This window comes from Rhea americana, unplaced genomic scaffold (genome assembly GCF_003343005.1).
Source record: "Rhea americana isolate MKP2758 unplaced genomic scaffold, rheAme1 scaffold_19, whole genome shotgun sequence".
In the NCBI taxonomy this organism is placed as follows: Eukaryota; Metazoa; Chordata; class Aves; order Rheiformes; family Rheidae; genus Rhea; species Rhea americana.
In genome coordinates, this window is record NW_028186038.1 from 2,790,178 (window position 1) to 2,814,938 (window position 24,761).

At 40.1% G+C, this 24,761-nt stretch overlaps 1 protein-coding gene across 3 annotated transcripts; it reads right to left on the reverse strand.

The window, feature by feature from the left end:
• Positions 1-1,516: 1,516 nt before the first annotated feature.
• On the reverse strand, positions 1,517-24,360 carry NINJ1 (ninjurin 1). 3 transcript variants are annotated; one of them, XR_014895523.1, is made up of 5 exons: positions 24,020-24,354; positions 14,565-14,799; positions 7,392-7,553; positions 5,469-5,980; positions 1,517-4,020 (listed from the first exon to the last, which is right to left on the reverse strand). XR_014895523.1 is itself a non-coding variant. In XM_085302384.1 (4 exons), exons 1-3 carry the CDS (start codon positions 24,089-24,091, stop codon positions 7,399-7,401), a joined length of 462 nt encoding a protein of 153 aa, XP_085158510.1. In that variant the 5' UTR covers positions 24,092-24,352; the 3' UTR covers positions 1,517-4,020; positions 7,392-7,398. The 3 variants fall into 3 exon arrangements, 2 of the variants coding, with proteins under 2 accessions (XP_085158510.1, XP_085158511.1); XM_085302384.1 differs by lacking the exon at positions 5,469-5,980 and having other exon boundaries at positions 24,020-24,352; XM_085302385.1 differs by lacking the exons at positions 5,469-5,980; positions 7,392-7,553 and having other exon boundaries at positions 24,020-24,360.
• Positions 24,361-24,761: the final 401 nt, after the last annotated feature.

Consider the following 24,761-nt stretch of genomic DNA (forward strand, 5'->3'; position numbering starts at 1 on the left):
GATTACTATTTTTTTAATCTCTTAATAGAAGTGTGGGGTCTGTGATTGGCTATGCAAATATAGAAGGCTTCACTCTTCACATTTTGATGTTATTTTAATTTATACAATCTGTAAATCACTTATTTAAAAACCAAATACTGTCATTTAGCAGCAATGCTACTTATCCCTGTATGCAAGTAACATAAGGAAAAAGAGGCTCTGCTGCTTTTCAGTCTCTGTGCTTCTAATATGTCCTACTCCATCTCAGATCTTATGGGAGATCTGAGGATTTATATTCAAAGAATGTGTGCAAGTAACCTGAGATATGAGTTATACATATGGAAAATACAGCATCAGTTCTCTTGTAGGTGTTCTACTAGCCTGCAGGAAGTCAGCATGCTCTCAGCAGAGCCTGTTCTGCTGTGGCTTGACAGAATTACACTGTAGCACAATGACTAGCTTTTGATAATGTGCAAGGATTTTTTTTGTTTGTTTTTTGCTTTTGCCAAAGTATGCAGTAAAGTGCTGCATAAATTGGTACCACATGTAGCATTTACTGAAYCACATAATTTGAAATGGCAGCATTCCTGGTAACCTAAAGAATAACCTGAATTTATGTAGTGTTTGGGTACCATTGTTTTTCAGATTACTCTCCTGCAAATATTCAAATGATATTGAAAACATTTCTTATGGCTGTTGTTAACAAAGAGATTGCAGACCTTTCCTGTAGGACATGGGAGCAGCACAGCATCCAGGACCAGTAGGATGAAAGCAGAGCACTGTCCCTCCTGGCTGGAGGGAGGTATGCCCCAGTCCACCAGTGCATATGCTGAAGTGTGTTTKGCAGGGCTCTGTATGACTTGCAGGAAGGCATGGCAGAAAACAGGAGAAAGGCTTTGTTAGAAAAACTAAAATGAGCAACCAAAACCATCTGAGTGATAGTTGAAGGGAAGACAGTAATCAGGATYACACTTTTCAGTTCAGTCTGTTTTATAGTAATATTCACCAGGAGAATAACTTCAGCTAGTGACTAGTTTTAGAAGACATACTTAAGCAGATGACAACAACTATGTTTAGTGAAACTATAAGTAAATAAAACTAAGCTGAAAGTTCAGTGAAGACAGTTCTAGATGCTGAAGGCACYAATAAAAACAACCAGAGCAATGCGTGTAATTACATTGCTCAGCAGCTTATGAAATGGAAGTAAAGAGATGTCCTGGTATGAACTGGTTCCTGAGATGGCTAGTAAAAATTCATCTTGCTTCATTATTGATGACTTGTTTGTAAGTAAGTGAAAYGTTTGCCTAGAACCAAGAACTCTGGAAAAGCATGGGAAAACTAAACTACTTAAAATGATGCATTTGTTTGCTGCTGGTAGGAGATATTCACTAGATTTTTTTTAAAAAAAAACACCTGATTTAAATAATTTAAGCACATTATTATTCTTTTATACCAGAAACTAACTTGCAGATGCTTTTGTCTGATAAAAAATGCATGATCTCTGAAGGTTTCAGAGACTTAAGGCACAGATTGCATGTCTGAAGATGTTTTGCAAATTTTATTTAATCACAATAAATACTGTAATAAACCAGTATCTTCTCTATTTAAATAAAGACATTCAGATGTGCGTTGAACAGTATGTTCTTCTAGCCAGATGGATGGCTTTAGGATCAGTCTTTCATGTGGTTAGAGTAGACAGTAGCAACCAGGTCTCTGGAAGTCATGAGTATTGCTGCTGTGATGCTGCTGTCACGGTTTCAGGTGGTCAGGAGGCAGCGGGGATGTGGGWTTCAAGCTCTTGTTGTCCTGAGCCTGGCTCTGGCAGACCTCAGGGAGAACAGGCACCTATCCCTTAGTGCAGATCMACGTAGCTAAGAATGTCTTCAAGCTACATCTCAAAGTCCATTCGAATCTGCAGCAGATATGTCATTAGCTGATGTTTCATACCCTAGTTTTCTGGCTCAAGTTAGCTCTTTTCCTTTGCTACAGCCTAAGTAACAGGGAGATGGAACACACAAGCCTTGGTAGCTTCTGCTGGACAACAATATAGGAATAGTGATTATATTTCTGAGGGGAGAAAACTATTGAAACARCTTGTTCACTTGAGTGACCTGAAAAACTTAAGGAGAGCAAAACAGGAAAGGAACTGAGGGAGGGTGTACAAAGCACTGAAAGAGAAATGGAAAGTGAAACAGATGAGGGAATTTCTCAGCCTAATGCAGGCGAAGTCAGATGCACAGACATGGCAAATAATCCCAGTATGTAAAAAGCTGACACAACAAAGGTGGTACAGTCAAGGATCTTACCAAGATCGTTGTCTGACATGGAGCCACACAATTTTTGTGCTTGGAATGGCTCTGCTTACAGTCWTCTATTTTTGAGAAGGGAAGAAAATCTTAAGGTTTCCAGCACTGCTAGTTGACCAGTCAATTCACTGCTGTAGAGAATTGAAACTGCTATAACACAAGTATGGATGAATAGGCCTTCAACAATTCACTGTTTTGTTTTTTTTAAAAAAAAAGGGGAAAAAAAGCACTTGTCCAGAGTACCTCATCCAGTAGCTGTTTTGTAGTATGTTTAAAACTGTACAACACACAATTAAAACTATTGTTTGTCAGATACTGAAAAACATATGTTAAGTTGGAAAGCAAGCATTAAAAGGTTAAATACAAAATTAAAAAATGTTGCCTATGCCTTAAATTAATTGCACAAGTTTCAGACTTGTTTTCTGCTAATTAATCTTGTATGAGAGAAGTAAATAAAGATATGGAGAGCAATGTTATCAAAAAGTGTAAATGAGACGAGACACTTGCACAGTGTCAGTCAATTTGTGTTAGTATGTACAAGGAAGAAATATTTTAAAATATAACAGKAAGGAAATGTATTAGTACAAATTTTTATCTACAAGTAAGTGCACTCTAGAAAACTATGACTTTTTTTTTTGATAGCAGATAGTTTGGAAATAAAAAGGCTGAAATGCTTCTGTTGTTGCTAGCAACAGTGTATTTAGAGAAAGTGTCAGTCCCTGAGCCAGCAGGTAAGACTCTATAAAGAATCTATGAAGATATCTATATCTCTGTATCTATCTATATAAATTAATGAAGATATTAGCCATAACTCTTGAGTGTAACACAACTGCAGAAGTCAGTGTTAAGAAGAAGAGGAAAATAGGCTACAGAAGGATGAACCTTTCACTTGCCATTTGAACTGCTGTCATGCCCTTCTCACCAGTTTTGCAAGCAAAATTYGTTCTGTGCCCCCTAGTTTTCCAGTTGGGCCTTGAAATGGTGATAGTTTTAACAGGCTTTCCAGAACTATGAATATTGCATGGAAGATGGAGTATACCAGTTAAGAGTAAAAAACCRAGTGCTGAGGTTATTTGTGAGTCAGTGCATGAAGGACAGGGAAGCTTTGATGGTGGTCCAGAGGCAAAGAAGCAGAAAAAATGACTGTCTGTGAGCAAAGCTGGTCTACTGTTTCTATTTCTTATCTTTGTTTAGTTGAAGAGAGGAACTGGGAGAGGGACAGAAAACAAGGCAGAGCTATCTTGGTGCAGTGCGCAGGAAAACCACTGCTGTGCTGTGCARTACCACAGGCTAGGTGCCAACCGAGTGAAATTAAGGACAACGTGACCRTGCCAGAGCTGAGGGCCTGAAGTTTCTTGCCACATTGGAAATGTCAAATTGCTGCAGAAAACAAGAGGCACAGAAAATGGCAAGCCTGGAAGTCTGAAGTAGATACCATCAGTTGATTTTTACCTGTTTGAATTTATACTACTTATCTGAAAAACAACTAGTTCATATAAAAGTTGAAATCACAGAATCCAGAAAAGTCAAGTCAATGGGTCAAAATGAACCATTCATTAGATGGCAGAAGGTTGAAATATTAACACCTTGCAAAGCTGTAGGCACACAAATGTCTGTTGACAGAAACTTGGGGAAACTGCTCTGTGTCCAGCTCCTTCTGATTATTTTTATTGTGTCCAAGTGTTACCAGTTCAAGTGCAAATGGCATCTAGAGGAAAATGAATACTTCAGATCTCTGAAATGCAAAACAAAGATATTGAAGTTAGTGATTCAGCAATTACAGTAAATAAGAGATTTCCCTTAAAGCAGAAATTAAGTTCTTTTTGGAAAAGTGTGCACTGTGAAGCTGGAAAATGGCCACTCGCTTTTCTCAGGGCTTTAAGAAGATTACTGATCCTTGAACAGACTGGTTCCTGTTACAGATTATTTAATATGGAATTGTCACTTGGCCAGCAGGGGCCGCATTTTTGCTGAAGCTCAATGCAAAAAAGACTGACTTCTCAAATTCCATTCAGATAATCGTTATRGACAGATATTTCTAGCACAGGTGGTATGTACAAATGAGCAAACTATAGGTTTAATGATCAAAGACATTCGGAACTTCCAAATTTAACAAGTCTAGATTAAAAAGACACAGGTTCYAGGCAGCGCATTCAGCTGCTTTATTAGGAAACTGTGCATATGAGGAACATGCTGYTTGTTTTTGCAAGACATACTGTTTTGTACAGATGTGAACTTCCTTTAAATAGCCTTCTGTCTTTCCTCTACCTGAAGTTGTACAAATCAGCTATTTTTTGTCCTTTATTGTGGCATTGCATTTTTATTATGGCAATTTCAGCAGTAGATATCAACCATGATTATGTGAACAAATACACTGGCTGTGCACAGCTGTATGTTATTAATGTCCACTGAGCAGAACTTTTATTTTATGCTGTCATGGTGATCTTGGAGAATTTGCATGCAAACTCTGACTTTYCATCTAAGACACAGGTTTCTGACATGGGATTCCAAAATTCTCTCCATAATTAAACCACAAAACCTTTTGGGTTGAGAGTTCATGGATTGTAGAAGCAACAGTGCAGAAAAAACTCCAACACAAGCGGTGCGAGGAGCCTTCCTTGCCAGATGGTGCCAGCTGGGCAGTAAGACACTGCAGAAAACCACCGCTGTTTTCATAAACTTAGGCACATGTGTRTGCAGCATGGAGAAGTAAATGGCAAGGGAAAGGGCAAAGTCCGTAGATGGGTGATAGGAATTTGCTATATATTTGCTGCTTAACAAGTAAAGTGCTTCCTTCTACAATGTTCAGAAACCAACCTGGCACATTAATGCTGCCCAAAGCTGAATTGGCTTGTGGTGCCCGAAACATGTCCTGMAGGCTCTGTAAGAGCTGTAAGTTTCTTTAAAGCAATTCAGTTCTGAGTTGCATTGTGGAGAAATACAGGAATGATGTTGGGAAACACTGTAGAAGTGGTATCTCCTAAAAAGCCAGTAAGAAAATCTAAAAGGCAGCAGGGCTGGCTCTGGTACAAGAGAGAATCAGTAAGGTATCAGGGAGAATACAAGGAATGCTACAGAAATAGCATCTGATCTGAGATAGCATTTCATCTGCTGTGCATCCGATGCTAGGTGAGCTCGCCCATGTAATWGCCCAACAGGCCAACGAGAAGAGAAGTTACTCGCCAGAGTAAGAGCAGGGAGTTGCATTTCATGCCTCTTGGCCTCAGTTCTCTCCTGCTGTATGATACCTGCTTTCTGGTTATTAGCTTGCTTGTGAATAGACTGTTATATTATACTCTCCAGGGAACTAACTGGCTTGATTGAATCATCAAGTTGTCTTCTCTCCTCAGGATACATTGGTGTGATAATCAAAACTCTTTTTTTCTTCTGTCTTAAGCTTTTCTTTCTCTATATCAGAAAGAGCATTGGTTGGGATCCTGAAATGCCACCTTGTCCAGAGTTCAAAATTATCTGAAACTTCTGAAGCTTATATCAGAATCTTRTGTCTGTTCCTGGCTATTGTGCATATTTTCCTGTAGAGAGAGCTCAAATTGTAATAATTCTTCATTCAGTTCTCTTGGTCTTTATGMCAATGCAATTTTGTTCAGTTAGTGTCTCAGTATTGTTTTTTATAGGTACTGCTGAGACAAATGCTTCACCTGTAATTTTGATAATCCCTCAGAGTCTGTTCTTTACTGTTAAAAATGAAAATATATTAGTTTATTTGTARAGAACATGGCTAGATGATACCAATATATTTTTGTTTCACTGCCAGAATTTCACAGGTCTGTACACTGCAGGCATTTGCCTATCTTACTGCATCGAAACTTGTATTTGGTTAAAACAGACCCCCCCCCCCCCGAAAGAAATGAAATTCATTTTTTCATTTCCCCGGTAGCTTGTTGCACTGATTTCCCCCCACCACCTCTTTAGAGTCCTAATAGACTAATGCCTGCTTTCAGTTTGTTACTGATTTCTGCTGCACTGTTCCTCTTCAGATTAGATGCCCTGTTCTTTTTAATGAAGTAACTTCTATAAAAATCAAGTTGCTCTTCAATCTCTAGCACTGCTAAAGCAAGCAAAATAAACTCTGAAAGTTTCTCTGTTCAAGATCTTGAACTGATTTCTGTAATATGTAAAATTTTGTGAGACGACTTCATCTGGAAGCTAACTCAGATAAGGTTACACATACAGACTGTCTGTGTAGTAGCTAGTGTACTGTAGCTTRTTAGGAAAGCTAAGTAATTCCTTTTTTACCAGGTCTTCTGAAGGTGATCTGAGATTCGAAGAGTCAGAGCAATGCTGGTGCACACAGACTCAGCAGCGTTGTCTTAAAGGCAAATTTTGGACCACAGCAATGACCTGCTCCTTAGGCTACAAGCCTGCATTTTAGGTTTATCTYCTCTCAAATTGTTCTGCAGAGCTATGATGCTAGGAAGATACCTGTTTTTGATTCTCACCATTCCTGTATTTATCCTTCTGTTTAAGTAAATAGTATTTTTTAAAATGCAGGTGGAGGAAAATAATACTGGTCTAAAAGACCACATATATCAAATAAAGAGTGCAATCTTTGTGAGCTAAGCCTCCCACAAAGGGAAAATCCTCCAGCTTGGGGTGGCTGAAAAGCCACACCGTGTTCATGAAGCTCCATGGGCCTAGTAGTTATCTGGATAAAGATTAAATTTTCAGTGTTCGTAACAGACTGGATGCAGTACATTACAGACTTTAAAAAAAAAAAAGAGAGAGAGAGAGAGACTTGTGGAGCAAGCAAAACAGTATTATTCCCCTTTCTGGATTTGTCAACACTGAGCGAAAGATGTGGGTATCCCTGAATGATAATCTTTGTTTCCTATACATGAAACATGCAAGGGGCCACTGACAAACCAAGAGGCTGTCATCAGCTTCTGAACTCTGCATTTACAAAACTGCTGTGTAATAACTTAATAGTTCCTAGCAGCTTCTGCTTTTGTAGCAGTCTAAAGAAAATTCATTTATCTATGAAGTCAAGAACTGTATAGATAAGCTCATTAAAGTCATGCCTTAGTGGGCACTGCATGCTTGTATGCTACATCCTACTATCTTACGGTGCAGGGAAACCATACTCACCTTGTACTTAGTGTCTTGAAGCTGACTCGGCCACTGGCTTCTGCACTCCAAAGGCAGTGATAAAAATATTCACAACTACTATAATGAATACTAGTCCAGTTGCAAGGTTGTTGAGGAAATCCAGCTTACTGTGTTTTGCAGGGTTGTTAAGGTCATTTTTTACTTCAAAAGAGAAAGGGGGGGAAGCTTTAATTATATGTGTATTTCAAAATCCAGAATAAAAGTACCTTATTCATGTAGTTCAACAACTTCTCTTACACTAAGCTATTTCTATTAGTCATACTTAAATGGGAAGTTAGATTCTACAGTGTCAGCAAAAGTGTTAGGGAAAAGACCTTCAGTCACAAGCAGCCTGCTAGCATTTGTATTTACTGTGGATGACCATGCAAATAAATAGTGGGTACATAAACATTAGTAGAAATATTCAGTTTTCTAGGTCTCTGGAAAGCTAGGTTGGTTAGATGTCGGTTTTCTTTCAAAATTTAAGCATTTAAAAAAATTCAGTCTTGAATACATGAAGGTTGAAGCCCTGAGAGTATGGGATGAAGTTCAACTTACTACAGTTAAAATGTTACGGGTTCTTGYCAGATAGCCATATCTCTTTATCTATGCTGGATTTCTGTACTTGTGCCATTCCCTAGCTGTACTCCCTGCTTGGTACAGCTTTTGTACTGATACCATTTTTAGAAAGCAAGGGTATTATATCTGTTTAATGGAAGATTTCAAAGCAGTACAGCTGCAGTCATTTTTACAGAAACCATTAGCTGTGTAAACACTTTCTTTTGTTTCTTGTAGTTCTTCTTCAGCTGAACTGCTAATGGGAGTGAAGGAGGAACACACAAGGGAGATATTAATTTAGTTTAAGCTTTGATTCTAGGTCTTATGAAAACATAAGTGAGTTGCATTAGGCTCATATTAGACTTGATGAAAGACTAAAACATGTACTTTAGTACATGTAAGAAGTTTAGGAGTGCTTGCTTGGCATGGATTTCTTTTCTGCCTATTTTCTTCTATAGTAAGGGCTTTGCAACTTGGAGCCTGTACTAAATTCCTCTGAAGCTGCTGGAACTAATGCTAGTGAGATATCCTGATAAGAGATCAGTTTTGGTGTCTTTAAGACACTTAGTTCTTAGATGTACAGATCACTGGAGCTTGTGTGCATGTAAAGGCTATGTGGAAGAAAGTTTATACCAAAGAAGTTCTTGCAGCAGCATAAGTAAAAAATTTGAGCTGCTTCTGATAGGTACATATATAGATGTGTAGCTTACAACTCTGCTGCRTAAGATAAAAACTTTCTTATTTATTCTTAACGTAATGACCTCATCAATGCTGCAGAACTTACCACAGAACCACAACTTGCTCTTTGAATCAGTTAAGTAGAAGTGGTGGCAAACGTGTTCATGATGCTGAAGTAGTAAAAACCAGGTTCACTTGGGGGCCCTAACTAGAAACTCTAATGCTGTTTTGGTTTAAAGGAGTTCTGGGCACCTGGTCCATGTCCTCCTTGCTGAAGCAGTGTATTGAGATGTCACAGGCAGCCAAAGCACTGAAGAATAGTATTGAGACTACTTGAACTGCATAAGCCACTGCACAGCTATGCTGGCATGAAAAAAAATAAGGCTCAGCAATACTTAACCCTGAAAATGCACRTCTGTAAAACATTTGGAGCTATGTGCATGTTAGCATCCTAATGGTACCAAGAATTCTAATAATTCTATGTCAAYGAAGCAGAATAAATAAAATATATAAGAAGTATTTCACACTAGCTTGACTTAATTCACAAAAAAAGCAAAAGTGGGCTAACATGTTTTGTGTATTAAAATAAATCATATTTGAAGGAGAACTGGTACTTTCAAAGCTGTCGCTCCTTCCAAATAACAGTTAGAGGAAACCAGTATTGCTTGTCTATTTAGGCAGGGCTCTAAATTTTTAAGTTGAATTGCAATAATCCTGTCTTCATGATTATAGTATTTAAGATGATGATGCTGTTAGGAATAAATGTTCTTAAGAACATTTTCCTGAAGTATTTTATTACAGTGAGATTAGATTACTATCATTCCATGCTGCCTTAAAATATATAAAGACACTATCTTTTCTTCTTACAAGAAGTTAAGATTAGTAAATCAGCTCCAAAGACAAAGCTTGCTGAACATCTTCCTCAAAATACTTCAGATAATTTTTTTAAAAACTACTCATTCTGCACAGGTAATGTTGGCAGGGCACAGCAGTTCTTTAGGTGAGTTCCGGTGCTGCTCCAGTCCAAGAGAGGGAACATCCAAGAGTTTCTGGTGCTGATGAGAGTTGGGAGATTGTTGTAACTGAGAAAGACAGAAAAGTCTGCCAGTAGGTGTGAGCATCTCCTTTGTTAGGTATAATCTGTCTTGTATGTTAGAAACAAGCTTTCTGGGGGGCTGTCCCAAAATAAGCCATAAAAACTGGAGGAAGCCTCTAGAAAAGCTAGAAGAGAACCACAGGAACGATAGGCTGAGACAGGATGCTCTGAGAGGAGAAGGACCTTAGATGACGGATAAAATACCTGTCAAGGCCCAAAGGTTGGGTTGAATACTGCAAAAAGCTCTTTTGCAGGAAATGCCTTTAATATCTACTAGGAAAGATGAGAACTAGTAGCTCCTGGGATAAAAGTGTTTAAAGGAAAAACTGGATTTCCATTTTTCTTTCAAAATTTAGCATTTAAAAAAATGCAGTCTTGAATACATGAAGGTTGAAGCCTTGAGAGTATGGATTTCCATTTGGATTCTTGTTATCTTACAAGTGGTAGTCTATTCTGAATGGACAGAAAGGCAAACTGTTCCTGCAGGCAAAAACTAACAAATCTGCATTGTGAAAAGCAAGTTATTGCTGGGTTGCCCTTATCTTCATTCATATCCTTTAGCACCTTTGAGYTCAATGAGACAACGTGTTTCAGAGCCAATCACTCCAGCAGCACATCCTTACAACCTRGAGGCTCTGTCATTTTCAGTACTACAAATAGACAGCTGATGATTGCAGAGTGCATGAAGAACTCCTGATGAATTGTGTTATTTTCCAAGTGATCTGAGAACTTTATCTTAGATATACTTAGTTGTTGGGGCTGTGGGGTACTCTTGTTACTCTGCGTGATGAAGATAGAATATATGGAGGTGGAAGCCACTTTGGCAGTGTCTGGCAGAAAGGAGCATTAGAAAGCAATTGTCAGCAAGTAATGAGAAATTATTRCCCAACAACAACTAGGAACCTAAATAGGCTTAGTTTTTTTGTTTGTTTGTTTTAATAAACACCCAACCAACAGGGAGATGCCTTCAACTGAGAAATGGGGGGGGGGGCTTGTCCATAATGCCAACACTCTCTCCTCACATCCTTCATTATCAACAGGTTCCTTTCTCTAATCCTTCTCTGGAATCTGTTTTGAGCCAGGAACTGGATTTTGCCCTTATGCCAACAGTATGAAATGCAGAGACAGCTATATTCTGTCTCTTTTGTAAGAAAGAAAAAGCTGGACGTCAGCTGCATATCAATAGTACAATGTATCCTTGCTTCCTGGGAACTTCCTCCTTGAACAGAAAGCTGTTTTTCAGTTTTGCAAAAARCAAACATCAACAGAGTAACAAAGATGCCAGTGGTGGCACCTATAATGCAGTAAGTGCCATAGGTGAACCCTGGCTATCCTCTTCCAGAGTTTTCTTTTAATATATGCTTAAGATATATCATAGTAGTCATTAATTTAAAGGGAAAGATTTGAAAAGAAGCTATGAGAATAGATGATTGTGTATCAGTAAGAAAAGAACTGATCCACAGATGTTTCCAACTAGTTAAGGCCTCATTTATTTCTGAGGATGATGGGGTGCATCTGATGCTGAAAAGCTAAACACCTCCTCTGATTCCATGGCTATCTCTGACAACCTCTTCAAAGTTATAATACAGATTTTTTTTTTTTTTTTGGCGGGGGGGGGGAGGGGAATCTACTAATCAATGTCACAGACTCCTAGCAACTTAGCAAAAGCAATAACAGTCTCCTTTTAAATCCTGCCTAGGATAAGGGAGGTTAGGGGACCAAGGGATCCGGGCAGGTCAAGATAATGAAGTATCAAAGACCTATTTAATGCCAAAATGGAAAACATGAATTTTCAGAAGTGCTGTCTCTCCACTCTCCTCAGTTTTTATTAGGCCATTTTTGGTTATTCATACATATATAGTGATGATTTTTATAGCATTTAGCCTTGTTCTGTAGTTACTTAAATCAATATTCTACTTAAGAACAAATGAACATTATTATAGTTGGTACAGGACATAAGTGTGCTACTAATTTAGCAATATCAATTAAAAATAACTTTTTTTTTACTAAAAGTTGTTTCTTCTGCCTTACAGYGCATATTAATACTGAGTGATGAAACCTCTATTTTTGAGAAAAGCAAAGATACTGCATTACAGTTCCAAAAACATATGCGTCCTGTAATTCAACAGGTAAGACAAAAGTTCTGCTGTAGGTGCTTTGGACACATTTAATGAGCACTGTGGAATTGGTTCCCTGCACCCTGTCTTTCCTTCTCCCCTGTTTTTATTTGAATTTATTCTCTTGAAATGAATTCTGACATATTTTAAAGGTATTGTTTTTTTCTAGTAGAAAGTAGAAATGCTTTCCCTAATGACAAGTTTCAAGATCATGTGATCACTAATAGATCAAGGAAACTAAATAGCATTACCATAATACAAGTTTTACTAGAATTTGAGACAATTCATTTGCAGGCCCAGGAAGCTAATTGGACTATTTTGACATTATATATATATATATATATATATATATATATAGAATAATAGTATGTGAATAGGATATTGGTATGTTTTTTAGAGTGAGATCTTGTACCAACAAGTCTGTTTTTTTCAGATGGGAATGTAAATCTGCTTTTATCTAGCAACTGCATAATAGCTCATCACCTTTAATCCATCAGTCTCTTTAAAGCTGCTTTCTTTTTAGTTTAAGTTTGTTTAATACAGGTTTGAAAATCAGCTGTAACAGTACACTTCTATCACTTCTCACCTAAAAACTTAGGCTACATTGAATAATTCCTTGTTTGTYRTTAATTYCTCCCTTGCTGAGGGAGCTSGTGGATGTTATTGCTAGGCCACGCTCCATTTTGAAAGGTCATGGAGAACAGGAGAGGTGCTTGAGGAGTGGAAGAAAGCCAATGTCACTCCAGTCTTCAAAAAGGGCAAGAAGGAGGACTCAGGGAACTACAGGCCAGTTAGCCGCCTCCTCCCTCCCTGGAAAGATGATGGAGTAGCTCATSCTGGATGTCATCTCTAAGCATGTGGAAGAAAAGAAGGTCATCAGTAGTAGTCAGTATGGATTTATCGAGGGGAAAACAACATGTTTAAACTAACTGATAGCCTCCTATAATGGAATGACTGGCTGGGTAGATGAAGGCAGAGCAGTGGATGTTGTCTGCCTTGAATTCAGTAACACTTTGGACACTGTCTCCCACAACATCCTCACAGGCAAGCTCAAGAAGTGTGGGTTAGATGAGCAGACAGTGAGGTAGATTGAGAACTGGCTGAAAGGCAGAGCTCAGAAGCCCRGAGGGTTGTAATCAGTGGCTCAGAGTCTAGTAGGAGGCCTGCAGCTAGTGGTGTCAGTAGGAGTCAGTACTGGGTCCAGTCTTGTTCAACTTATTCATCAGTGATCTGGAGGAAGGGACAGAGTGCACCCCCAGCAAGTTTGCTGATGATGATACCAAACTGGGAGGGGTGGCTGATGCACGAGAAGGCTGTGCTGCTGTTCAGAGAGACCTGGGCAGGCTGAAGAGTTGAGCAGAGAGGAACCTCATGAGGTTCAATGAGGGCGAGTGCAGAGTCCTGCACCTAGGGAAAAATAACCCTAGGCACCAGTACAAGCTGGGGGTTGACCTTCTGGAGAGCAGCTCTGCAGAGAAGGACCTGGGAGTGCTGGTGGAGGACAAGTTGACCGTGAGCCAGCAAGGTGACCTTGTGGCCAAGAAGGTCAATGGTATCTTGGGGTGCATTAGGAAGAGTGTTGCCAGCAGGTCGAGGGAGGTGATCCTGCCCCTCTCCTCAGCCCTGGKGAGGCCTCATCTCGAGTACTGTGCCCAGTTCTGGGCTCCCCAGTACAAGAGAGACATGGAGCTACTGGAGAGAGTCCAGTGTAGGGCTACAAAGATGATGAAGGGAACCTCTCGTATGAGGAAAGGCTGTGAGAGCTAGGCCTGTGTAGCCTGGAGAAAAGAAGATGGCGAGGGGATCTGGGGATCTTATCAATGTCTACAGATATCTGAAGGRAGGGTGTAAAGAGGATGGTGCCAGRCTCTTTTCAGTAGTGCCCAGTGACAGGATAAGAGGCAACAGGCACAAATTGAAACACAGGAATTTCCATCTGAACATGGTGGGGGGAAAACGTCTTTACTATGAGGGTGACAGAGCACTGGAACAGGTTGCCCAGAGAGATTGTGGAGTCTCCTTTTCTGAAGATGTTCAAAACCTGCCTGGTTGTGATCCTGTGCCATGTGCTTGAGCAGGGAGTTGGACTAGATCTACAGTGGTCCCATCCAACCTCAACCATTCTGTGATTCTGTGTGATTTCCTAAATTTAAAAATAAGATTTTTTTTTAATGACTGTCAAGCCTATGTTATCAAATCTTTACTTAATTGCAGAAATACAAACTCACCAAAGACAACATGCAATGTCAACATGAACATTTCAACTTTCCATTTTAAAGACAATTCTAGGTTGATAATATATTCTTATAGTAATACTTGTATTAATACTGATATGCAGCAAATTTCTGTCATAGGATTAGGTAACAAGTCTTGCCAGAAACAGTATTATGAAACTGGACATGCCACATGATCACATCTGCCCTATTAATATTTCTGTTACTGTATTTCATCATGTTCCTTCCTCCTTCAGACCATTTGAAAAGAAAAAATATTCATGCTCTTAAAATTAATATGAGGAAGTTAATCAAAACTGAAGACTACACATAAAGCTGTCCTTTTTTTATTGCAATATTTCCTGTTATCTTCAGRGAGAACCTTAACCAATATTGAGACAGACTTTCAAATATAATACTTCTTAAAAACAAATACATGAGGGAATCCATACACCCAGGTTCCATCCTACAAGAAAAATAAACATCAATGGTTCTTGCTATTTCTACATACCAAGGAATATCAGGAGCACTCCCACTGCAACTTGCAGTGTGAGTGATACACTGATAAGAACGATCAGTGGAACGTAGAAAGAAAAGGAAGGTCCTTGCTCCATCACAGCTTTCAGCTGGGACGCATTGGCCATCAGCAGGGCTATGTCCAACATGCTCTCAGCAGCACTCTTCTTATTTGCGTAGTGGTTGATATTCATAGGTCCATTTCTTTGAAACCACTGTGAAACTCTGCTCTAAAATTGGGAGGGGAAGGACAAGAAGGTTATTCATATTCCTATATTAATTGATGTAGTGACCCAAAGATGACTTTCAGCCCATTAAGTGGTTTCTGTGATGATACCAATAGCCTCAGTACTGCTGTTGCTCTATCTGTGCATCTTTCTTGTTACCACTGCCCTCCATCTGATAAAGGAGCAGTAAATAGCATCTGTACTAAAATTTAGTAGATACACTTTTTCCTTACAGTCAGTATGTTTACATCAAGAGAAGAAATGCTTGGAAAATCTGAAAAATTTGCTCTGGGAAAAGTTGGGGGGAGGGGGGAATAACCCTGTAAAATACTCAAGTAAACAGTGTTGTAAATATTTTGGTCCTAAAGGTATAATTCAAAATACATGTGTTACACTACATTAAATTCACCCTATGTGGATGTTGTCACAAATCTACATAGTTATTTAACTACTCATGAACCTAACTCTCAGGATTTAACTGCTATACGAGCTTTGATTGATCTCTYTTCCTCCTGCTTCTTACTCTCCCATGCTACTGTCCAGGTTCATGCAGAGAGAACTRTTTTTCCTGTTTAAACATCATATGACCTGCTGTTGCTAAGCTCTGCTCAGGAAGAGGGGTAACTCCTCATTCTGTTTTCCCAACAGTGGATTTTTTGGGGAGCATTCCCCAGGAAACAAACGGCGTGGGAGGGAACAGAACTAAGCTGCTGAGCAAGTATGCTCGGCACAGCTGCATACACAGTAGGGCACAAATAGAGGTATCTAGGTATAGCTAACCTGGAGGGATGAATAAAAAGAGCACTTCCTGATGATGATTCATGTGACCTGTCTTGTAATGTGATGCCTTGTCCCCCAGGGGTTCCTATTTCTTAACTGGTTAGATGTAGGTGGCTAGGCTAGAGCTAGCTGCCTAACTTTTAGATGAAGAAAGACTAGGCAGCCTTCTTTCCTACAGTCTCTGAACAGGTTAGGAGCTTCATTCCCACTCCTCTCACTTCTAGATTTTATTTTAATTTTATCTCATATAACAAAGTTAACTTGTCCTAGCTGACTTAAGAGACCTTTTACTGTATAAATGTCTTCGTACTTGCCAGAAAATACTGTGAGGAAAGTCTCTTTTTTAAGGTTGATTCAAAGGCAGAAAATACCCTCTAATTACCTCTCTTCASTGAAACTAATAACCATCAAATTTCAAACTCCAAAGCCAAGCTTTGAAGCAAAGCTGCTGTCTAGAGTTACAAGTGTCCCTTTAAATAGGAYAGGTACTGATACATATGGCAAATACATTTGCAGTTCTTTCCCAGGCAGCCAACTACGAAACTTGACCTATTTTCACCAGACATGCTGAAAAACAGCCACAATCAAATTATTTTCCAGAGAGAAAAATATCATGGGGCAGCAGCAGACTACTTTTTTTTTTCCACAGAGAGAATGAAACTGTGTAATCCTGCGTTCGTGCAGATGCCTTGTTTGCTCAGGCTCAGCGGCCGGGAAGTGAACGGATCTGAAACTAACACTGAGGTCCCTCGGAAGAACCAGGTATTTGCGAGGCTTCGTCTGTATCCCACAATCAAAAGAACACTGCGTGACGGGCTTTGGAGTCTGCCCCGCAGCTCCGCGCCTCCGCGCCCTCGCCCTCCCTCCCATTGAACAACTATGGCATTTGGATTCTTTAAACAAACAAAACCCAACCAAACARAAACACCGTATACCATTCCCCAYAAGCATAAAAACACGTGTACTCATTTTGTTATGTAAAGAAGCCTGAAATATATGGTGGTAGTACTCAGTAGAAAGATCCAAACTAGTATTTTTCCATTGTTTATTGTACAGTCAAAAAAACCTCTTGATTATATAGTGTGTATTAGATGTGTATAAGAGTAGAATTTCATTTCTGAGCATTGGATTAAAAGAGACCATTTCTAGTAGAATATGAAAATAATATAATCTCTTTTGCAGTAAGTTCATAATAGAGAAAGTCTTTTTCTATGTCTAGTAGCTAAATAACACCTTCCTGCCAAAGATACTGATTTTAAAGCTCTCCTGACTGAGACTGYAATACATAACACAGGCAAATATTCCATAGGTAGCTGTGACTCAGCCTTTAATCCTGCAGTTAAAATATGACAACTGGTTTCTTTGTTTTTACTTGACATAGGAATGTGACTGCAAATTTGAGGAGGCTTTTTTTTTCTCTGAACTACGCAAAAAAGTAAACAGACTGGACCACATTTTCCTTTCAGCTACATCTGTGACTACATGACGTGAGGCAGTTTCTGTGTAAACAGCAGGATATGACCTTTTCTTTTCCTGGGGAAATACAGTGCTGCATTTTTAGGACCTTGCTGGTTGCTAATCCTCTATTTCCATATGGTCAAGCTGCACACAGGAATAGTGGAGCATTGTTTGAACTGTTGTGGAAGCAAAGGTTTTGAGCCATGTCTGAACTCCAGTAAATAGAGACAACTTTTAAAAGTATGGTACTGATTGCTTCTACAGCAAAACTTCTTATACCTGACATCACAACTCATCTAATAGTCCCAAATATTTAGATTCTTAAAAAAAAAAAAGAAAGAAAAAGGCATTTTAAACTGTTAGAAGCAGCTTCCAGCTAGCACTTCTGGAAGCAGACCAGTTCACAATTGGACCTAGGCACGCAGATCTGTGCACACAGAGAGGTGCTGGTTCAATTGTACAGAGCGTTTTCTCGGCCTGAGATACTGTCTTCTGTTGGAAAAAGAAACTGTAATCATGGATGTTCCAGGAACAGTCACTTTCATTTGCTTGGTTAGGAAACGGAGCTTCTTGTGTGAAGATGGAAAACTATAAAAATGCAGATTAGCATTGCTTTCTGGAAGAACAGTTGGAGGCAACTGCCAGAAGTATTAAAACAAATGCAGTCAGTACTACAGCAGCATTCCGGGGSAAAATAAACTACATGTTACACAGCCATACACAGACAGGCAGTGAAAGAAGAGCTATTGCCTTATCCTCAGGTTGAAGACAGCCATGTACGACAAATTATATGGGAATTTTGTTATGTGGCTTTATGGTTACAGAAGGATTCAAAACATGTAGCAATACATGCAGTCTTCTGTACCAAACTAGTGATTATATTATTATCACCTGTAGTGATGCAACTAGGGAAAACGAAACTGCTGGAGATTTTCTTTGACTAATGTAAACTAAGGCTTTTCCTACACGGGYCATTTGGCAAGAGTATGGTATGCATTGTGCCAAGTGAGGAATCCTATGATGCGCTTCAGTCTCAAAATAAACAAAATAGCCAATTACACTTTCAGTATTCAAGTTTTCTGGTATAGACAAGCTGATCCCTACAGCTGGTGTCACKGAGGAAAGACAGACAGTATGTGCATCCACGTGTGCGTGCACAAGAGTGCACAAGTGTAGCTGGAACTRCAGTATCTGCCTTTTTGTAACAGCATGCTTCTCCCAAATTGTTACCTCTGAGCGGAACAATTTGCTATGCTAGTCTATGCAGTTATATAAAGGAGAGGAGTCAAAAGCCTTCTCATCTCACTGTGTCTCTGGCTGAGGCTCATTGGTGGAACAGCTCATTTYCACACCAACACAGGGCCGTCCCTGGAGACAGCACCAGCCGCTGTCTCTGCAAGGGAACAGGGTCTGCCTGCTTCCCTAAAGCACTGTGGGCAATTTGCAAGAAGAAACCTAAGATGCTACATCTGAAGCTGGTGCTTTTTTGCTTCTTAAAGATCAAATCTAATGTTTATTCTTTCATATCCAGGTGGAATTTTATTCCATATATAGTCTTATTGACAACTATACYAGTACAGACTTTGTCACTGTTTGCTTTAGTAGTCATTATAACAGTAACACCRAAATAAGTAAGTCTCTTCACAATACAGGAAAGATCCATTAATTCCACTYAAAAAAGAAAAAAAAAAGGCACTGAGGTGAAAGTCCTTAGCTGTTGAGTTTCACAGATCACTTCTAATGATGATTATCACCTGATGATTCAACAGCAAAGAAACAGCACAGAAATTGGAGAGATTCAAAAACAAATGATAAGGTATCTTGCTAAATACAGTGACTTGTAATAGTAAGGACTTCTACCTTGTGTTACAGCAGTAAGTTACTCCTTGTGAAAAATTACATGGCTTTTTGAACAGAATACTTTTCAAACACCAGTGACTACTGAAGTAGTCACAAATTAGTGTATTGACAGTCTGAAAAAAAGACCAAGAATTTTGTTCTTCTTGTCAAATTTGACATGTCTTAACAGACTAACTGGTATGCCAGCAGAAGTCAACTAAAATGGCAGTTTGATACACTGGTCATGTGGAAGTCAAAAAGGAAAAAACCACGACTGAAAATGATGCCTGTTTTGGATTCACGTATAAACTTAGTTGATGTTCATTTCTTCCACACTCAGAACAAATGCAAAAAGAAAGAAATCATTTGTATTTTGAGCACAAATTTTTAGAATTTATCCCTTTTCATATGCTTGTAGGTGCTTTACTTAGGTTCTTAAATTTCTTATATCCTATGTTTTTCTAAAGAGAAGGTTTTAAAAAAAAAAAACCCAAGAACTAATAAAGCTGTAAAACATTCAAATATTATCTGAACCAATAGGATCCTGAAACTTCCAAGAGTCAGATTTGATTATGAACATTCAGTTTAGTATAGCTGTTCTTGTGAGCAAAATTAACTGCTTTGATAGTAGCACAAGACTAGTTATGTTGTCTTAAATCACACTAAAACTCCAATATTGTAGAGTTAGTAAGGTGAACTTCCAATTTCCTAAATCAATGCATGAAAACCAGCAAGTGCAAASCGTAAGCCAGAAGTACAGCCTGAGTTGCTTTCATTTGTGTAAACTTGCCATTGCAGCTAGTGCTAATACCACCTGTGATTGCAGAATCTAGACCTCAACATACTCTGCATATCAGGTTCAGCGTCATATCTAGGTTCCCCAAAAATACAAATATTCATTTTAGTATCAATTTATATGTATTAACACTGAATACCTTCAAGGTATTCTAACATTAAATCATTGTGCAGCAAAATGCCTTTACTAAATGCAGGAAACCAATAACTTAAATGGGATGACTGGGGGAGGAACACTAATTATTATTTACATATTCAAGAAGAGATTTCTAAGAACTGTACTTCTGACTAATGATACCTTCCTTAAACTGTCGAAAGGTTCTTTACCTCCTCAAAAAGTACTTTACCTCCAAAAAGACTTACTCTGAAATGCAGTCGTGATAATTTTTGGCTTGTTCTAATTCTGTATACAGTTTTCTTTCTATTTTAGATTAGTGGTTACTGCAATTGTATGACAACTTACAGACATTTTTAATAGCTAAGTAGCATTAATTCCAAGTGAAATAGGACAATTTTGTGGTCTAGTTGTTGATCAGTACGACCTCTGATAGGTTTGTAATGTGATGCAGCAAGCTGCATAAAATTCTTGTATTTAGGGACGGTCCTAATATTAAAATAATGGAAAGATGCTTAGTAATAATAAGGGAATATAAGGCTGTGTTACTGAGTCATACTGATTTTAYAGTGAGCTGTTCTTCACTGTGTTTTGCAACAGTCTAATTAAAACTATTAACAAGATACTAAAAAATTCTTGCTCAAAATGTAATTTTGAAAGTTTTCTAGAGTATTCATCTTTAAGGAAAATATTGCATGGCAAACTCTTCTAGAACTGTAGTGGTAATTTCATGTTCAACAAAGCACAAAATTTCAGTTACATCAAAGAGGAGAAGGATCTGCCAAAAAGGAATAATGTAGAAATAAAATAGAACACAACTTCACCATTTTATTTTTAGGTTTTCCTAAGATTAGCCCTATAGTTGCAGAATTTAACTGGTAACTTTATACAGCCATTTAATGATCCCAATAGATGTGGAATTTCTGTCTGCACCTCCATCACTTACATGTAGGAAATGTAATGGRTAAATATATAGCCACCCAGAAATGAAGTCTTCCCCTCTGTCTCTAAAATCTTGCCAATTGAGAAAAATAGAAAAAAAAATATACAAAGAAAAAAAATATTTTTCCAAGAAGAGTACTTTAAGCTATGCCTATTTTATAACAGATGACTAGATCTTTTGTATACCTTCTCAGGAGATGCAACATTTATTTCTTCTCCTCTGCCCTGATGATGTATTAAACCACTAAGTCAAGCTTAGTACTCTCTTGGGGTGGGGGAAACCCACAGCTGGTACTGAATCATCCATTACGTTTCATGTAGAATTCCATTTTTGATGAGAGGTCTCCACATTCAAGCACTAACCTAACACAGTGCTACTTAGCTTGTGAGAGATTCTGTGATTGCATGCTGAGATAGTATGGTTGTAGGTGATAAAACAAGATAATAAAAAAACTCAGTTTACATTCATAGACAGCCCCAGTTTTCCAGCATCTTTTAAAAGCCTGTAGATAAGAAAGGCCACATTCCACAAGGGAAAACAGAAAATATCAGGATGACTATGTAGCAAATGTGATAGCCTTTGCTGATTCCTCAATGCTCAAAGAGCTAGCAGGAAGAAAGGAAAAGTACAGTTGTGTTGTCTCACGGCAGAGCACTATTCTWAAACTATACTACTTCCAAGCTAGAATATGTCTACTAAATAAATGACTTAAAAAACAAATAATCAGCACAAATAATGACTAACTTTGTGAAATGAAGATATAACTTGAAACTTGTTGGTACAATTATTTTAAATAGAAGTTTTCTCTAGTACAAAGTTTTTGTCTTGCATAACTACTACTTATTCCATCAGTTTAGTGTTGTAATACCTTTTCTCACAAGTAACTGTAAGCTACCTATCTTACGCRTTGTTAAAGCACTGTTTATGCCAGGTGTTCTAAAGAAAGACTTACTGCCAACGTGGGATTTTCAATTTGAAATATGTAATGATTTGGAGTATGCCATTTCACTTTATATAGCGTAAAATTATTTCAAATTCATACAAAGTTGAAATTTGCTACTTGTACTAGGCTGCCAAGAAACTTCCACATCCTTTACTAAAACTACTTATGAATGCAAGATAACTTATTCATTTTTTAGCAACAACATCACTATAGTGGAAGCAAACTATTTCATGGCTGTTCTCTTCTACTATCCAATTCTTGCTCCCCTTTTCATAGTTCCTTAACAGGGAATATCAGCTGGAAGAGAGTTACCAATACTACACAAGATTTTAAAATGTGGCAAACCTAGACTGTTTCTATATGGATCATGAGCACAGGAAATACAGGAACATGCAAAAACAGTTACTATCTGCACTTGCATGAACAGATCCTTTGCACAGGGGGGCCAGATGCTTCTGCCAAGAGCAATTATTCCTATTAGTCAGTGAGGTGTGCCAGGCCAACCCAGTATTTGAAGCTGTGAATTCCTTGCTTCTAAAAGCTTGACAGCTGGTAAAAATTTATCCAAATTAATGACAAAGTTGACATAAACCGCATGAAACTACTGTGTGACCACTCATCCAGAAGTGTATAGCAGGTTTAACTAGTTTTTTTAACTCATGTGCTTCTACAAGGTGTTTTATCACCTTGTATTGTATCACCTAGCCTAAAAGGTGTTCTGTGAAGAAAATRTACCACTCCCGTGGGCACAGGAAAATCTGTTAAGGAAAAGGTAGGTGCTAGGATGCATACGAAGCTCATCAGGGCTTGTGATGCTTGAGAACATTCTTAAAAGCAGACACTTTGGACTCCAGTTCCAAAGATCAAGGCACCTGTAGATCTGTGGCCTCTCCAGGTTTAGCWGGCTGCTCAGCTGAGGTGTTCATTTGTTTGTGTAAATTATGGACTTAGTCAGATTTTTAAGGTACCCACCATTCAAAAACTCGTTTTCAGAAACCTGTCCCTATCTGTTTCACCCCACACATATATTTTTTTAATGTCTCTTAGAAAATGAAGAAGTGTCTGGAAAGCCCTCTGAAGCGGTAACTATTGTGCAACTGCTTATTCTTTATGTGACACATTTGCATAGGATTTGCATAGTTTCTCTGGGAAAGATATAATGAAACAATGATTGTACGCAAGTGAAGATGAAGAAAAACAGAAAAAATACAGAACTATTCATAGGACAGACCAAGATTAAAAAAGAAAAAAAAAAAACTGTTTCTAGAAATCGTGATGCAATCAAGACTCTGCCTGCGTTAACGATTGCTGGGAAATCAGTAGCTTTAAGGAAACCCCTCAGTTTGACTTGTGCATGCCAGCCTTGATTCTCCTTAGGTACTTTCCAACATTTATTAAAACCAGATGTCCCCCTGGTATGAAATTCATGTCAGCAAGGTTTGTCAGGAAGGAAGGGGAGGAGGGCAGATCCACTCCACTCCACAATCAAGTCTGCCTGTAACCATAAAGTTTTGCTAGTGATGTAGGAGGTGGTTCAGTACAACAGCTTCTCTGTGATAGCGTCCTAGCTTGGAATAAGAGCTGCTTTTTGAGGTTTAGTTTAAACCTCTTCCAAAGCAACATGAAAGATGCTCTTTCACCAGTTTAGCTCTTCAGATAAGTGGCACACTTGGAAAACATCCTTTACGTGTACAGAATGAAATGCTTTCCAGTGAATAATCTTTTTAGTCAAGTTTTGATTACATAGAGCAGTAAAAAGATGAGTTTTTTTTTTCCTTTTATTTGCGTTGCTGTTTTGGGGGGAGGAAGATAGCCCCCAACCCTTTAATTGATCTGCTTTTCGCACTCATCTTTCTGCTGTGTGGATTTCCTTGAGCCTCCAGCCCCTAGCTAACGTGAACAGAAGCTGCCCCTTGTTCGGGGCCCCCCCGAGGGGCCAGACCCGCAGCTCTGTCACCGCGGCGGCGRCAGCGGTCTCCAGGCCCGGCTGAGCGGGAGGCTCCCCGCCGCCCGCGCTGCTCCCTGCGCGGGGCAGTCCCCACGCCAGGGGCTAACGGGGTTTTTAGCGACCCGGAGGGCACGGGCGAGGCGCAGCCCGGGGCACACGGCGGCCGGTTCCGGCTGCCGCGGGACCGTGCTCCCGCAGGCGCTGCCCGCCGGCGGCCGCCTCCCCTCAGCGCGGGGAGCCGTTGCTCGCCGCGCGCCGCGACCGTTGCTCGCCGCGGCCGTCGCGCGCCGCCGCAGTCCCGCTCGCCGCGCGCGGGGAGGGCGCCCGCGCTCCGCTCCCGCCCCTCCCCGGCCGCGGCCCCTGAGGGAGCGCCGCGCCGCGCCGCGCCCCGCTGCCCCCTACCCGCTCGGCGGCCGCCGGCTGCGCGCCCTCCGCCAGCCCGTTGAGCTCGTGGGTCTCGCTGGCGGGCTCCATGTCGACGCGGCGCCCGGCGGTGCCCCGCGGCACGGCCGCCCCGGGAAGCCCTTTTGTCGTGGGCGCCTCCTGCGGGGCCGCCCCCGGGCTGGGCCCGGCCTGCCGCCGCGCCGCCCGAGGGGAGCGTTTTCGCCGACTCGCGGGACGGAAGGGGCAGGCGCCGCCGTCCCGGCTCGTCTCTGCCCTCTCCTCTCCCGCCTCCTCTCGCTCCGCGCGGCGCAGCCCGGCTGGGAATTTCCCGCAGGAGGCACCCGGGATCTTCACGTCACTGGGTGGAGGAAACGAGCGTGGTTTTGTGCAGGACGGGCACCCAGTTTGTGCTAGTTAACTGGTGCGGGTTAATACACTATGTTCAGCTGGCACTACAGTCGATCGGCCTGAGTCATTTCTGCCAGGCTGGAGCAGGCAAAAGCAGCGCTACGGTAGCGGCACTAGTGCGGTGTTGGTATGCGTAAAAACAGGAGATTACTTTTGAGTGGATAAACATTCCTGTCTTTAGGCTTTTGGCTGACCCGTGCAATGGCAGAATAATTATTGGATGCACATATAAAGCAGTTTCTATGCCAGGTATTTCCTGCATTTTACCCGAGCTTTGTGGCGGGACTGGTGGCTGCACTTGCAGACATAGCTACCAGGCGGTTTCTGGCCTCGCCGCGAGACAGGGCCTTTC